Source organism: Pongo abelii, chromosome 10 (genome assembly GCF_028885655.2).
Source record: "Pongo abelii isolate AG06213 chromosome 10, NHGRI_mPonAbe1-v2.0_pri, whole genome shotgun sequence".
In the NCBI taxonomy this organism is placed as follows: domain Eukaryota; kingdom Metazoa; phylum Chordata; class Mammalia; order Primates; family Hominidae; genus Pongo; species Pongo abelii.
The window spans coordinates 50,865,700-50,881,019 of record NC_071995.2 but is presented as its reverse complement, the minus strand read 5'-3'; the positions used below and the strand labels follow the sequence as shown (position 1 = coordinate 50,881,019).

The 15,320-nt window shown below is 53.7% G+C and overlaps 1 protein-coding gene across 1 annotated transcript; it reads left to right on the top strand.

The window, feature by feature from the left end:
* Window positions 1–220: 220 nt before the first annotated feature.
* SPRYD3 (SPRY domain containing 3) lies at window positions 221–15,108 on the top strand. The gene is made up of 11 exons (NM_001131979.1): window positions 221–308; window positions 2,365–2,511; window positions 3,828–3,903; window positions 4,420–4,544; window positions 4,856–4,991; window positions 5,862–6,047; window positions 11,363–11,512; window positions 11,963–12,020; window positions 13,020–13,139; window positions 13,226–13,398; window positions 13,747–15,108. The coding sequence occupies exons 1-11, from the start codon at window positions 286–288 to the stop codon at window positions 13,879–13,881; spliced, it is 1,329 nt and encodes a 442-aa protein (NP_001125451.1). The 5' UTR covers window positions 221–285; the 3' UTR covers window positions 13,882–15,108.
* Window positions 15,109–15,320: the final 212 nt, after the last annotated feature.

Sequence of the window (15,320 nt, the reverse complement as noted above, 5' to 3'; positions counted from 1 at the left end):
GGCACCCAGCAGAGTCCGCGCTGCCACGTCGCCCTCGCTCACCCCAGCGACAGCCGGGTTGACCTGACCGGGGCCCTGAGCTGGGTACCCAGGGCACCGAGCCGCGCCCCACACCCTGCCTGCGCCCTCCGATTGGCTCCTGCAGACGCCCATCGTCAGAGGCCGTTGCTGATTGGCTTACATGGGGGACGAGGCGGGCCTCTAGGAGTGAAGGAAAGGCGGGGACCCGGATGTGTGTGGTGGCGGCGGCCGAAGAGCTTGTGTGCGGAGCTGAGAGGCCTATGGATGAGGAGGACGCGGCGGCCCCGGTAGGCGGGGATCGGGGGCGGGGTCCCGGAGGCCTCGTATCTCCCCGGAGCCTGAAGCGGAAGGCGGGGGTCCTGGGCGGGGGCTCCGGGGCCAGGGGCGGGGCCCTGCGCTCTGGTCACTGGGCTTCTTCTGTCGGTGCACCCTCGGCCCAGTGCAGGGCCTGGGGAGACTGGGCGTAGGCCCACGGATGGGCTGGGGCCCCGCTGCTCCCGGGTCTCATCTCAGTGATCAGGCCGTGCCCGGGGAGGAGACAGGGCCCAGTAGGGCCGCCACTCGCCGGTGCCAAGGCTGTGGGGTCTGGGCAACCAGCATCTACCTGGGGTTGAGTCCTGGCTGAGTGCCCGGGAGTGGAATCTTAGGGCTGTCTGTCCCACAGGTGCCTACTCTTCTGGGCCACGTGGTGGGTTGTAGCTACTGCATAAGAGTCGTAATTTGCGCATTGGGATCAAATTCAGCCCAGCCAAGGCTTACTAAGCACCTACCGTGTGCAAGGCAATGTCAGGCGTTAAGAAAACCCCTGTCCCAGTGTTTGAGGAATGGGAAGAGAAGAGTACTGCACCTCTTTCTCACTTTTGGCTCCCAGGAAAAATCATTCATTCATTTATATGTAGGCACTGATGGTTGTTTAAATACCTGGATCATCCCACTCCCATCCATCGGCGCTGCTATCGACTTAGTGGATGTCATTTCTCATGCGAACTGCTGCAACAACCTCTGAATTGTTTGCCCACATCTGTTCTTGATCCTCTTGTGATCAGTTCTCCAACAAGCAGCTGGAATGATCTTTAGGAATTGATTAAGATCGTGGCTTTTTTTTTTTTTTTTTTTGAGATGGAGTTTCTGTCGCCCAGGCTGGAGTGCAGTGGGACAATCTTGGCTCACTGCAAACTCCACCTCCCAGGTTCAAGCAATTCTCTTGCCTCAGCCTCCTGAGTAGCTGGGATTACAGGTGCGCACCACCACGCCTGGCTAATTTGTTTGTATTTTTAGTAGAGATGGGGTTTCACCATGTTGGTCAGGCTGCTCTTCAACTCCTGACCTTGTGATCCTCCCACCTCGGCGCCTCCCAAAGTGCTGGGATCACAGGTGTGAGCCACCAGGCCCAGGATCATGGCATTTTTTTTTTCTTTTTTTTTGAGACAGTGTCTTGCTCTGTCAGCCAGGCTGGAGTGTAGTGGCGCAATCAGAACTGACTGCAGCCTTGACCTGCCAGACTCAAGCCATCCTCAGTCTCCTTAGTAGCTGGGACTACAGGTGCACGCTGCCACACCTGGCTCATTGTTTTAATTTTTAGTAGAGATGAGGTCTCACTATGTTGCCCAGGCTGGTCTGGAAGTCCTGGTCTCAAGCAATCCTCCTGCCTCAGCCTCCCAAGGTGCTGGGATTGCAGACATGAGCCATCATACCCGGCCAATCATGGCATTTCCTTGCTTACAACCCTCCAGAAGTTTCCATCTTGGAATAAAATCCAAAGTCCTTACCATTTCATTGTCTGTAGGGCCATGATCTGACTCCTGCCTTATTCTCATCTTGTATATTCTCCCTCACATTCCCTATACACCAGCTGTCCATGCCTTTTTCTGTTTCTCTACCATGCCAGCTCTCTTCCACCCAAGGACCTGTGGCTGCCCTTTCTGCCTGGAATATGCCTGGCTTGTCATGCCTATCTCCTTTTCAACTCAAATGTCACCTCCTCAGAGAGACCGCCTCTGTCTACTCTGTCCACTGCCTCCAGATTCTTTATCATATCACCCTGTTCTTTTCTCCACTGCCTGAAATTATGTCTGTTTATTGCCTGTCGTGTCCACCTCCCAGCCTGTGAGAATGGGAATCCTGTCCATCTTGTTCACATCTCCATCCCTAGCACGGAGAAGAGCGCACATAGTAGGAGCTTGGTAAATGTTTGTTGAATGGAAGAAAGAAGATGGGGGTTGTTGAGGTCAATCTGGGCAGCTGGCCTCAAGGCCAGTGCCTTCTCTACCTTCTGGGTCACAGAGGCTGAGGTGCTTTACCTAGGGCCCTGCTTTCTCCTCAATCCCCTTCTCCCCTTGGCAGGTTTGTTCTCATGAACAAGATGGATGACCTCAACCTGCACTACCGGTTTCTGAATTGGCGTCGGCGGATCCGGGAGATTCGAGAAGTCCGAGCTTTCCGATATCAGGAGAGGTTCAAACATATCCTTGTAGATGGAGATACTTTAAGGTGAGTTCAGGGGAATGCTTCCACATTTTCTTCTCTGTTCCAGATATTGGAGAGGAAAGGGTTTTTTGTTGTTGTTGTTTGTTTTCTTTTTTTTTTTTTTCAGAGAAGGAGACTGTGCACTGCACAGGGAAGGGGGATGCTCTTGACTCCAGAGGCCTTTCTTTTTCTTTTTTTTTTTTTTTTAAGACAGAGTCTCGCTCTGTCACCCAGACTACAGTGCAGTGGCGTGATCTCAGCTCACTGCAACCTCCGCCTCCTGGGTTCAAGTGATTCTCCTGCCTCAGGTTCCAAAGTAGCTGGGATTACAGGCGTGTACCACCACATATGGCTGATTTTTTGTATTTTTGGTAGAGACAGGGTTTCACCATGTTGGCCAGGCAGGTCTCGAACTCCTGACCTCAAGTGATCCACCCACCCAGAGGCCTTTGTGAGTGGAGCAGTGTGTGCTGCCTCACCCTACACTCACCTCTGCCTCTGTCACTGGGTGGCTCTGTCCTCATCCAGCAAGGAGGGGATCTAGCTGGGTAGGGGAAGGGATCATGTCAGACACAGGAGCCTGCTGGGGTCTCAGAAGCTTCCTAGGTGCTTTGTTGAGAAGACTCCAGTGGGGTACCTGAGTCTCCTGCCACTGTCTCAGGGATTAGGTCTAGTGAAGAGTGGCTGTTTCAGAGATAGTTGATTTCCTGTTTGGGGAAGGGCCATTCTATAGTGTACCCTGTCCATCAACTCCTGTATTTCCAGCCCCTTAGCTTGTGTGTGTGTTTCCTCCCTCTTTTCTGGCTTGAACCCCTTCCCTGACTCCTTCTGAGCCCATGTTCTCACAAAGTTCCACTGAAGGTGGAAGAAAGTAGTACTGTTTAACTAGAGGCAAGAAAGCCGAGGAACTGAATCACTGTCTTCCAATCGATGAAGGGCTTTGGTAAAGAGGATGGAGACCAGCCATTATTCTCCAGCTCCACTGAGGACAGAGCCAGAGGAAAAGGGCTGAAGCTGCAGCATGAGAGATTGAGGTTACACAGGGTTGTGAGACCTCTCTTAGGCAAGTAAGGGAGGCTCTACATTCTTTTCCTCCTGGAAATGAAGAAACCAGGCTCGCACTGGTCTGGTATGGGTTGGATTCCAGCTGGAGGCTGCGAGAGGAGTAGGGTGAGGTGACCTTAAGTATCTGGTTATGATGTCTGCCGATGTACTGAAGTGCAGCCTGATGGATTCTCCTGTGTGCTGGCCCTTGCAGGGTAAGGGTGGGCGAAGCTGAGGCCCTCCCCCTACTCTTGGGCTAGGCTGCTAATGGAATTCCTCCCTCATTCTTCCTTCAGTTATCATGGAAACTCTGGTGAAGTTGGCTGCTACGTGGCTTCTCGACCCCTGACCAAGGACAGCAATTATTTTGAGGTGATCAAGGCAGTGGGTGGGCAGAGCAGGGGGTTAGCTTGCGGGTGAGATCATTAAGCCTCAAGGAGCTCCTTTACTAGATGTATGACCCGGGCCTTTTAATTTTCCATCAGGGCTGTCCTGTTGGCTGGGAAATAGGTGCAGGATAGCATGGCCCCTCATCTGAGAGATAGGTGCCCTGGAAACCTGTCACCCTGTCCCTTCTGCTCTCCTACCCCTTAGCTAGGTAGACTTTGACCCATATCCCAGACTTGACTCATGTCCCCTAACCCAAACCCACCATACAGTGATGTGAGTCCTATCTTTCTCCAAAGCTTGGGAGTAATTTTCTAAGTGAAATAGGCACCCACTCTCACCAGTTCCCCCCGCTGAGTATCTTATCTTTTTTCCTGATTCCCATGTCCTTTTTCTCTTTGAGCCTCAGCCCACTTTAATCTCTAAGTCCCCTTCCCCCACCCCCAGCAATTCATCCCATTTCCCAGCCCTGCTGACTGTGCCCTGCTTTCTTCTCTCCAGGTGTCTATTGTGGACAGTGGAGTCCGGGGCACCATTGCTGTGGGGCTGGTCCCTCAGTACTACAGCTTGGATCACCAGCCTGGCTGGTTGCCTGACTCTGTAGCCTACCATGCTGATGATGGCAAGTGAGTTGGCTCCTGTGCAACCCGTCCCTTTTCCTATGAATTTGGGAATCTTAGATCTGAAGAACTACCTTGGGTTGGCTTTTCCCACTGGGTATTTCATAGACTTTTCTGGTCAGGACAGGGAAGTGGCCTGGCAGCTACCCTTGAAGGCTTACAGACTAGAGGAGGGTGATGCTCACGCCAGGATGTAAGTGGGTACCATCACAGAGTGACCAGGAGCAGCAAGATGAGGATGAGGCCTCTGCTGTCAGTGCTGGGGAGAAGTTGGGAGGCCAGGCTCGGGTCCTGTGTCTGTACTACTCTGTCTGCAGGCTGTACAATGGTCGAGCCAAGGGCCGCCAGTTTGGGTCAAAATGCAACTCCGGGGACCGGATTGGCTGTGGCATTGAGCCTGTGTCCTTTGATGTGCAGACCGCCCAGATCTTCTTCACCAAAAATGGGAAGCGGGTGAGTGGGAAATTGTGGGTGGGATTTACGTGGCTGAAATCTGCCCAAGGATTTGTGGGGAGTGATTAGGAAGAGTCTGCTGGCTGGGGCTTGCCCAGGGACCCTTGCACTGAGTTGCCATCTCCTCCAGTCCAGCCTCAGATTCTCCTGAAGTCTCCTGCGTGTAGGAGAAGATAACTTCCCATGGCCAGAGGAAGCTGGGACATTGCCCAGATGACAGGCAGAGAGAGGCAAGTTAGTGGAGCAGAGGATGAGCAGGAATTGTGGGGAACAGAATTGGGTGATTTGGGGGAAGGTTTTGAGTAGATAAAAGAGAGGGGAAGATTATGGCCTGGCCATGTAAGCTGGAGGTCCTCTTTGGATTTTGACTTGAGTACTTTCGGGGATATGTCCTTTCTGTGTCCTGTTTTCCTTGTTTCACATCTCTTTCACTGTCCTCTTCGTAGAGAGACTAGGTATGGTGAGGAGATGGGACAGGAGCCAATAGTAGAGAGAGACACACAGCTCTTTCCCTTCTATCCAACTCCATCTCCCACATTGGGAAATTGGTTTCTCAGGCCTTGGCCAAGGGGTCCTGCTGCCTTAGCATCTGCGCCTCGGCACTGTCCCGTCCAGCACACGTACTGAAAGTATTTGGCAGCAAGTCAGGAGACTTGTGTTTGTCTTCTAGCTCTGTACATACCTTGCTTAGCCAGGAGTACTTAGCACATTTGTAAACTTTTCTGCACCTCTGGGTTGCTTTTTTTTTTTTAAATCTGTCAGTGTGTGTGATAATTATTGGTTGCATCATCTTAAAAGTACCCTTGTGAGAATTAGGTGATCTATGGAAAAGCAGGCCAGGCGGCAGCTCCCTCTTTCCCCCCGCTGCAGGTGGGCTCTACCATCATGCCCATGTCCCCAGATGGACTGTTCCCAGCAGTGGGCATGCACTCCCTGGGTGAGGAGGTGCGGCTGCACCTCAACGCTGAGCTGGGCCGCGAGGATGACAGCGTCATGATGGTGGACAGTTACGAGGATGAATGGGGCCGGCTACATGATGTCAGAGTCTGTGGGACTGTAAGTAGCGGGTGGGAGGGTGGGAGGGGCTGGGTCGGAGGAGGCTGGGCAGAACACCTGTGGGCACATGGTCATGTCTGAATTGCTGGGAATGGGGAGTTGGGACAGTGTCCGTGTGGGGTTTGGCAAGATAGCCTAGGCTCTTGACATGAGTCCTTGAGTCCAGATCTGTGTTTTCTTTAGCACGTATTCTCTTTTCTTCACTTCCTCCTCTTCAGGGAACTCAGGTTCATAGTTTGACCCTGGGAACAAGTAGTTCTGCTTTGCCCTTTTTGGTTCCTTCAGCTTCTGGTGTCTTCTACAGCCCTGCACAGCTGCCTTTGAGGGGCTGGGGGTTGATCTGTAGGCAAAATGCCTGGCCCAGGCTTTTCTTTTTTTTTTTTTTTTTTTTCTTTTATTATTATTATTATTATTATACTTTAGGTTTTATGGTACATGTGCGCAATGTGCAGGTAAGTTACATATGTATACATGTGCCATGCTGGTGCGCTGCACCCACCAACTCGTCATCTAGCATTAGGTATATCTCCCAATGCTATCCCTCCCCCCTCCCCCCACCCCACAACAGTCCCCAGAGTGTGATGTTCCCCTTCCTGTGTCCATGTGTTCTCATTGTTCAATTCCCACCTATGAGTGAGAATATGCGGTGTTTGGTTTTTTGTTCTTGCGATAGTTTACTGAGTGGCCCAGGCTTTTCATTCAAAGTGTTGTGGGGCAGGTGTGGTCAGAAGTCCCACACATTTGGTGGAAGGTTCTTAGCCATCTTTTTTGAGGCAGCATCAATGTCAGTTTCTGTTGTCTTATCCCTGCATTTGATAGAGGATTAGAATGGAGGCAGATAAAGATTCAGTGAGCATCCTTACACCTCCAAACTTGCTTCATTTATCTTTTCCTCATACCTGCTTTAGTATGGATTTTAAGCTTCGTTGGGAAGCGTGTGGAGCTTGAGAAAGGGAAATTCTTCCTCCCCAGATTTTAAGTTTTGTTGGAAAATTCATGAACCTTGAGGAAGGGAAATTCTCCCTGTCTGCCTCAATACACTGTGCTGCATTGGGAGTGAACGGACGCCAAGTCCAGGATCTGGCCCTGACCTCTAGTGGGCTGTTCAGCCCTCCCACTTCGAATTGTCCCTCTCCTACCCCCTTGCTCCTGGCCTGGCCTTTTTCTCCACCCTCTGGCCTTTCCACCCCAACCCAGGCTGTTTTCAACTCAGTCTTTGATAACAAAACAGAAGCAGTAGGGGGTGGGAGCGGATTAGGAGCCAGGCCTCCCCCTGGTGGAGTGGAACTCAGAGAAAATGACAGGAAGTGTACCCTCCTGCTGCTTCTGATACTCTGCACCCCCTTCTGGCATCAGGGTCCCAGGCTGCAGCGACCGAGAGCTAAGAGGCCTCAGATGCCCACTCCGTGACTCTCATGTCTTTCCTTTTTTTCCCTCAATCTACCATCATTCTGACAACATCTACAGAGTCAAACTTGGGGCTGAGCCAGGGCGATGTTCCAGCTCTCATCTCTGACCTCTCCTCAAGAGTTTTTTCCTGGCATCCTTTCTCTGCCTGGACCTGTCCCCACTCTGCTCTCAGCTCCTCCCAGGCAATCTTTTCTAATTGATGCAGAATCCTGTAGACATTTATAAATAGCCTTCCTTCCTCCCCACCCTCCCCCCAACACCTTCAGCCACTTATTTAAGTTTTTTTCTTTTTTAGACAAAAGCTGTTGAATTGGGCCCTTCTCTCAGACCCTCACCCCAGCTTGGGCCAGGTGGCAGGGTGGGAGCACTACTCCTGGGGCACCCGTTCCTCTGGGGCCGACTTGGACGTGAGCTTCCTGAGGGACATGTGCCTTTTTCCAGTCATGCCAACTTTCCTTTTTTTAATTTTTAAGACAGGCTCTCACTCTGTCACCCAGACTGGAGTGCTGGTTCACTTCAGCCTCCACCTCCCAGGCTCAAGGGATCCTCCCACCTTGGCCTCCCAAATTGCTGGGATTAGAGGCATGAGCCACTGCACTGGGCCTCAACAGTTGTTAGGTTTGAGTCTTTAGATATAGACAGACCTGGCTCTTTCTTGAGTGGAATTCTTCCCCTGCCTCCTGTGACCTGTTTCCCCTCCTAAAGAGTCCACCTCCCCAGAGCTCTGAGGGGTTGAGGAATTGCTGGGACACTTGCTCAGCGGTGGGAGTATTGCCTCTCGCCTCATCCCTGCCTCCAGGCCTCGCAAAGTGAGGTAATGTGGTGGAGGGGAGCTGGGGGTGGTAGGTAACAGCTGGGGGATTAGACTCATTCTGTGTGTGTGCCCTGTTCACAGCTCCTCTGACAACTCCTTAGTGACAGGGGCAACAGCTTTGGTACACACAGGGTGGTGAATGAGGCCCCACCCTCCCAGGGGTCCTCCCCAGACCCAGCCCAGAGGGAGGCCGTGTTGGAGCCTGAGCTGGCCAGTAGAGAGTGTGTACTTGGTTCCTGTTTCAGTTGCTTCTGGGCCCTCAGGGCACTGAGCCCTTCCTTGCTCCTGTCAAGAGGGATTAGGGTCTCTGCTGGCAAGGGGAGGAGGGCGGATACTGACAGGGGAGAAGAGGCTGGGAAGGTGCTACTGGTAGAGGGAGAGTGTGGAGTGCACGAGACTGTCCACACTGTGGTCTGCAGCCGCCACTCTGTGACACTGAGTCATGTCTTTGGCTTCCTGGGGCTTTGGTGGTATGTGTGTGTATTGGGGGGAGACCAAAAGAAAGGGCTCCCTCTTACCCCACCAAAAATGCAGAGAAACATTTCTGTTGATTGGACATTGTTTGAGAGGAGACACATAGGGTAGAGTTGTCTGGGGAGTGGCCATTGTCCTGGTTGGCCTAAGGGACTATTGTAGTTGGAAGTAAGGGCTAAGATGAAAGATCATTTCCTTGTTTGTGATCGGCAATTCCAGTGTAACCCCATTTACACTGATTTAGGGAGAGGCAGCAATGTGTATTGGTCACTTCATTAAGTCTTTCCACCTGTTTTTGGAAATCCAGGTAATCTTATCCCTACTTTACTGTTGAAGAAACCAAGGCTTAAGGAGGTGAATGTCATTTGCCTGAGGTTAGCGGCTGTTAAGTAATAGGAGTTAGGATTTGAACCCAGGTCTGTTGGATTCTGAGGTACAGATTGAGGGACCAGCATCAATATCCTAACAGTTCAGACTCTAAGGGTTAACCTTCACTCCTCCTCTAGGTTCCTAACAGCTATAGACCAAGGAGGCAGAGGAATGTACTCAAGAAAGAATCTATCAGGGAGGCCAAATATTCCCCCCACGTCCACCCCTCTGAGTTCTCTGGGAAGGCTCGGGGGGGTCGGGGGAACTTTGTCCAGGAGCAGCAGAGTGGATCAGGAGGTTTCTGATGGCTTTCACTGTGACGCTGGGCAGTCCCCTCTGAAGAGGGCATGCTGTACAAGCCTCACCTGTACACTGTACAAGTACCTAGTCGTCCAGGACATCAGCATTCTGTCCGAAGTGCTCTGTGGTTGGCAGGTGGAGAGTGGGTTTTAGAGACCCATGTTGGGGTAGTCCGTCCTGGCTTTTAGCGTGAGAAAGCACCTCCACCCTATCCGGAGACAGAAATGCAGCAGCTACCCTCTTCTGAGCTGAGGCAAAGGGAAGGGCTGGGCGGGTATTTCCCAAGGAACAGGGTCTGGATCAGCTGTCTTTTGGCTCTGGAAATGGAGAACACTGTGTTTCCTACACTGAGGCCAGTTGGATAGAATGGGTCAAAGGCAGCTGTGGGGTCCCCCACCCAGTTCTGCAATGCTGGGTGGAGAGGGTGGGCTGGGGGCTGCTCTGCCTGGGTGGAGTCTAGACTAGTTAATGTGGATCAAGCCACAGCCCTCTTGGCTTGCCAGGGAGAGAGGCAGAGGAGGAACCCAGGCTGAGCCGAGAATACACCATGAACAGAAGTCAAACAGTGTGGCCTTGGGGATGGGCTTACGTGGTCTCCCGTGCATGCTGCTTTCCCCCTCATCCATCCCCAGTTATCTTTGGAGAGGAGGGAAGGATGGACTTGAGGTGGCAGGGCTGAGATCCAGGGCTGAGAAAGGCACCAAGCCCCTCTAGTCCTACTCTCAGAAGGGGTTAGTAGCACCCCGCTCTAAGCACCTGAGCTAAGCAGCCGGCCATCTGAGGCTGGGAGTGGGGATGCGGGAGCAGCCTCTGCTGGAGACACGCACAGGCTTCTGTGCTGGTGCAGGTGGGCATAATTCCTTTCCTGTTCAGGCAGGAATCTGAGAGGTGAGAGGCCGGCATCCCAAAGCTTGCCAGGGAGACATGGAGGAGGTCCCCAGGCAGCATGTTTCCTTCAGGGCTGCAGGGGTGGGAGGGCAGAAGAAAGTCTTGAGGGGCAGTTGGGCTAATTAAAAGGAGATTAAGGAATCCCAGGTGAGGCTGAAGGTGGGGGAAAGAGGGGATGGGGTTGAGTCATCGCCCCACTATTACCACGACAACTGACAAATAAATCCTCCCAGATTGGGGGTTGCCGCCCCGTCGTGCCCAGGCAGGACCATTGTGGGACTGAAGAGCCCCAAGAACCCATCAGTCATCTCCCCTATCCTACCTCCACGCCCCTACTTCAGCTTGAATGAGCAATGAGGGGTTGGGAACAGCTAAGCCTGCCTCTGTCTTCATTTTGACCTCTCCCCTCCCTCACATGAAATGAGGGAGTAGAGCTGGGCGTTCTGGGTCCCTGGGCTCCCCTCAGCACCTCCCTGACCCAGCTAAGAACAGCTGTGTTCACAGCCAAGTAAAACAAGGACCTTGAGAAATTATGTCAGGCCCATCCCAGGCAGAATTGGCTTCTGAACTCACCCCCTTCCCCTGAATATCTGGGGTTGGCACCTAACTTCTGCATCCTCCCTGTCCCCATTAGGCCCCCTGAGAAAGTCATCAAGTTTCCTCCCAGCTAGTCTTGCTTCTCCTTTCCCCTGTGTTTGGGACCCTGGGCCTTTCCCAGCAGGAAAGGCTTCAGGGTTCTTCAGCGGGTGAGGATGCATCTAGAGCGCCCTGATGTGCCGCTCCCCTAGCTGTGCTGCTTTCCCCTGCCACCCAGAAAGTGTGTGGGGGAAGGGAGGGTGGGCATTCAGCAAGTGATGCTCTCCCCTTTGCCTCCCACCCCATCCTGCTCTTCCATGCTGGCCTAGAACTTTGGGGCCACTTTGTATCTCTAGGATTCTTTCCCTTTCAGCCAGGAGTTTGTGTCAGACCTGGGAAAGTGGGACCCAGACTGCCTTGGGCCCAGGTTTCCAGGGTGGGTGTCAGCCTGTCCCCTGACCCCCATCTGGCTTTTCCCCCACAGCTGCTGGAGTACTTAGGGAAGGGCAAAAGCATCGTGGATGTGGGGCTGGCCCAGGCCCGGCACCCACTCAGCACCCGCAGCCACTACTTCGAGGTGGAGATCGTGGACCCTGGAGAGAAATGCTACATCGCCCTGGGGCTGGCACGGAAGGTGGGCACAAAGGCTGAGCTTTTTTGCCCATGGAGCTGCTCAGGTCTGGGGCTGTTGGGGCAGCTCCAGGAAGCTCTTAGGAGAAACCAGGGGAGCCCAGGCTTTGGAGGGAGGGTGCTAAGCTGAGATGGAACACAGTTGTATGTGTCTGCTGTGTAAGAGTACACACCCCATGTGACCAAGGACCTGAGACAGGTCATAACTGCACCACACACTAAGGCCTGGGGGGTGGGGGTGGGACATGCCATGGCTCTGGCCTTAAAAGCTTAACTAACACTTTCCTCACCCTCCCTGGTTCCCCTGAAGCCCCAGTGCCTGCAGGGTATGAGTGTGCAGGGTTGGCACTCTGGGTTGTGGTCTGTCCCAGAGGTTCAGATGCCACTCGCCACTCTCTCCTGTCTTCTTGTTTATGCATGGGACCATAAATTTTCTTTTCTTTTCTTGGTGCAGGACTATCCCAAGAACAGGCACCCTGGCTGGAGCAGAGGGTCTGTGGCTTATCACGCAGGTGAATAGCGGGCTGCCTGGGAAAGGTGGGATGGTGGGAGAAGTGGAGGCATAGGGACATCCACTTTCCCCTCTCCTGGCCCCTCACAAATGGCCTTGCTCTTTGCCCTGCTGCTGGCTGACCTCCCCTTCCCAAATTGCTAGTGCTTCCTCCTCATCTGTGTTTTCCTCCCAGCTCTGGAAACCAGGGGAGCAGGACAGGAGAGGGAGATCTGGGCCCAGATGGGACATTCCAGGCCTCTGAGCTGGTCCCCCCTGTGCCCTTCCTGCAGACCCTCATTTTCCTCATTTTCTTTTTTCTTTTTTTTTTTTTTTTTTTTTTTTTTTGCTGCTTGGTTTCCTTTAGGGCTTTAGGGCTTTCTTTAGAAGAAAACTGAGCCCAGAGTTCCCCGACCCACCTCCCCCTGCCTGCCCTCCCTGGGTGTTCATTCCTTCCCTAGGGCCCTCTCCTCTGACTCCTTTCCTAAGGGTTCCCCCTTACCCTTACCTTGAGCAGATGGATACTACGTCTCTTTATTTTATTTGGGGCTCCCTTCCCACATCTCTCTCTCCAATTTTTTTTTTTTTTTTTTTTTTTTTTTTTGAGATGGAGTCTCACTCTGTCGCCTAGACTGGAGTGCAGTGGCATGATCTCGGCTCACTGCAACCTCTGCCTCCCAGGCTCAAGTGATCCTCCCACCTCAGCCTCCTGAGTAGCTGGGACTACAGACGGGCGCCACCACGCCCAGCTAATTTTTGTATTTTTAGTAGAGATGTTTCGCCATGCTGGCCATGCTGGTCTCAAACTCCTGACTTCAGGTGGTCCACCCACCTCGGCCTCCCAAAGTCCTGGGATTCCAGGTGTGAGCCACCGCGCCCGGCCTCTCTCCCCATCTTTGTTTCCGCCCTGACCCTTCCCTTCATCTGAGGGGTGGGAAGTGTTCAGCTTCATGAGCCGCTCTGGGGGTGTGGTGTCAGCCCTCCTTCCTCAAGTGTGTGTCCTCTCCCCTCCCTCCAACAGACGATGGGAAGATCTTCCATGGCAGTGGCGTGGGGGACCCCTTTGGGCCACGCTGTTACAAAGGGGACATCATGGGCTGTGGAATCATGTTCCCCCGGGACTACATTTTGGACAGTGAGGGTGAGTGGGGTGGAGGTGGCCAGCCAGGCTGCTTGGGGCAGAGGGTGGAAAGGCACCACAGGAGCTCAGGTTTCCTGGTCTCCTAGGGGACAGTGATGACAGTTGTGACACAGTGATCCTGTCTCCGACTGCCCGGGCTGTCCGGAACGTGCGGAATGTCATGTACCTGCACCAGGAAGGGGAAGAGGAAGAGGAGGAAGAGGAAGAGGAAGAGGATGGGGAAGAGATAGAGCCGGAGCATGAGGGCAGGAAGGTGGTGGTGAGTAGGGAAGAGTTTGGGGTGGGACCAGGGTTCTTGGGTCTGGGCAAAGGGTGGGTATTAGTGGGGAACAGAACTCACAACCAGGGTGGGAAAGACGGGAAGCTCTGGCATTGCCCAAGGGCTGTTCGGAGCTCCAGGGGTTGCTGAGATGGGGAGACGGTCTTGGGAGGCTGTTTTCTGGCCTCAGCACGCCCTCTGGTGGTCACTTCCCATATCACCTTAACTGCCCCTCTCCAGCCCCGCTGGAAGCTGGGGTGATTGGGGTTCAGGCCTGTGGAGCTCCAGCATCCTCAGGGAAGAGGCCACAGCCTGCTTGCTCCATTCTTCTCCCCACCTCCTCCCCAGGTTTTCTTCACTCGGAATGGCAAGATCATTGGGAAGAAGGATGCTGTTGTTCCTTCTGGAGGCTTCTTCCCTACCATTGGAATGCTGAGCTGCGGGGAGAAAGTCAAAGTAGATCTGCACCCCTTGAGTGGCTAGAGCTTCCCTTCCAGACCTGCTCCTTCTCCCTGCTCACCCTCTGCTGGGCCAGGCACCCAGTTCCTGACTTCCCAGAGGCTTCGTTTACCCAGCAGGCCCCTGAGGTGTGTAGTCACTCTGCCCCCACTGGCTCAGGCCCCTGTCATGCTTCTCTGTGCCCACGTTTCTGACCTGGTGCTGCCACTGTTGTCAGTCCCTGGGCCTGAGTCCCTGGTTGGATAGGAATGGACCCAAAGAATGGTGTTCGTATGTGGTTGGTCCCACTCGCTTCGGACAGTGGGCTTCTGGGTCCCCCTTTCCCTCACTGGCCCTGTGTGGGTGGAGAGGCGTGAGCACCCTATCTCAGCTGCTATTTGGGCATGATGCTTTGTAGAGGGTAGACAGCCCCCTCCCCTACTCACCATGGTATTTCTCCTTGAATTCCTCTTCCTTGTTTTCTTTCCTGGTTGTGTGAACCAGTTGCTGCTGTTATACCCCTGGCAGGGCCAGGGGACGTCTCTTTGGTCATCTCTGTCCTTTCACTGGCTGCTGCCCCAGGAAGACTCCTCTAGGCTCTCCATCTTTCCTTTGAGAGCTGGCTCCCCACCCCAACCTGCTCAGGCAACACAGAGGATCTGCGTCTCTGGCTCCCCATACCTGGACCCACATGGGTGGGTGCCTGTTGCATGTTTAAGAGAGAGGGGCTGTGAGGTGACAGGGCACTAGGGCCTTCACTCCTTTCTCCCCTTCCATCCTTTCCTTACCTGTGCCACCCATGTCCCTAGCTCCCGGGTACTGGGGCTGAGGCTCTGGGGCCTGTCTCCCTGCCAGCGTGAGGGCAAGACCCCAGAGCCTTAGCTGAGCAAGCCCAGAGGGGCAGCGTGGCCCCTCCCCGCCCTTTTCCTGCCCCGTCCCATGCCTCAGCTTGCTGCTTGTGCCAGTTGCCTGTTTCGCTTCAGTGTTTGATTCTAGCACTTAAATGTGTCCTCCCCACCAAGCCCTCTAATCTCCTTCTAATCCTTCAACCCCTGACCCCCTCCCTGTAACAGTGACTTTTCCAGGGAGGAAGAGGCAGCAGGAGCTGTTGGCCTTGGTTTGCACAGAGTGGGTAGGGCTGTAGGGAAAGCGGGTGAGCTGTTGTGCTGCTGGGCCTCCCTTTGGCCCTCGCTTCCCGCCCTACGATGTATGAAATGTATGTACAGACCAGAGATGTTTATAAAGCCAATAAAGATGGAGTTTCCGTATTTATCAGTATGGCCGGAACCAGGAGCCTTTCTAGTCCACAGGGCTAGGAACAGGACTGCTGGATGGGGGCAGCCGAGGGCAGCTTGCTCGTGGGGAGATGTGGACCAATGTTGGGCCAGGGATGGGAATCATATGTTCCATGGGCCTGGCTATAGGCCTGGGCCCTGGGATGCCCCCAGGAAGCACAGATACGTCCCCTGGGAGATGAGGCTTTG

Coding starts and splice junctions, on each gene's coding strand:
- SPRYD3 (NM_001131979.1), top strand. CDS start 286: ATGAGGAGGACGCGGCGGCCCCG. Junction 3,904..4,419: donor AGGACAGCAATTATTTTGAG/GTGATCAAGGCA, acceptor TCTTCTCTCCAG/GTGTCTATTGTGGACAGTGG. Junction 13,140..13,225: donor CTACATTTTGGACAGTGAGG/GTGAGTGGGGTG, acceptor CTGGTCTCCTAG/GGGACAGTGATGACAGTTGT.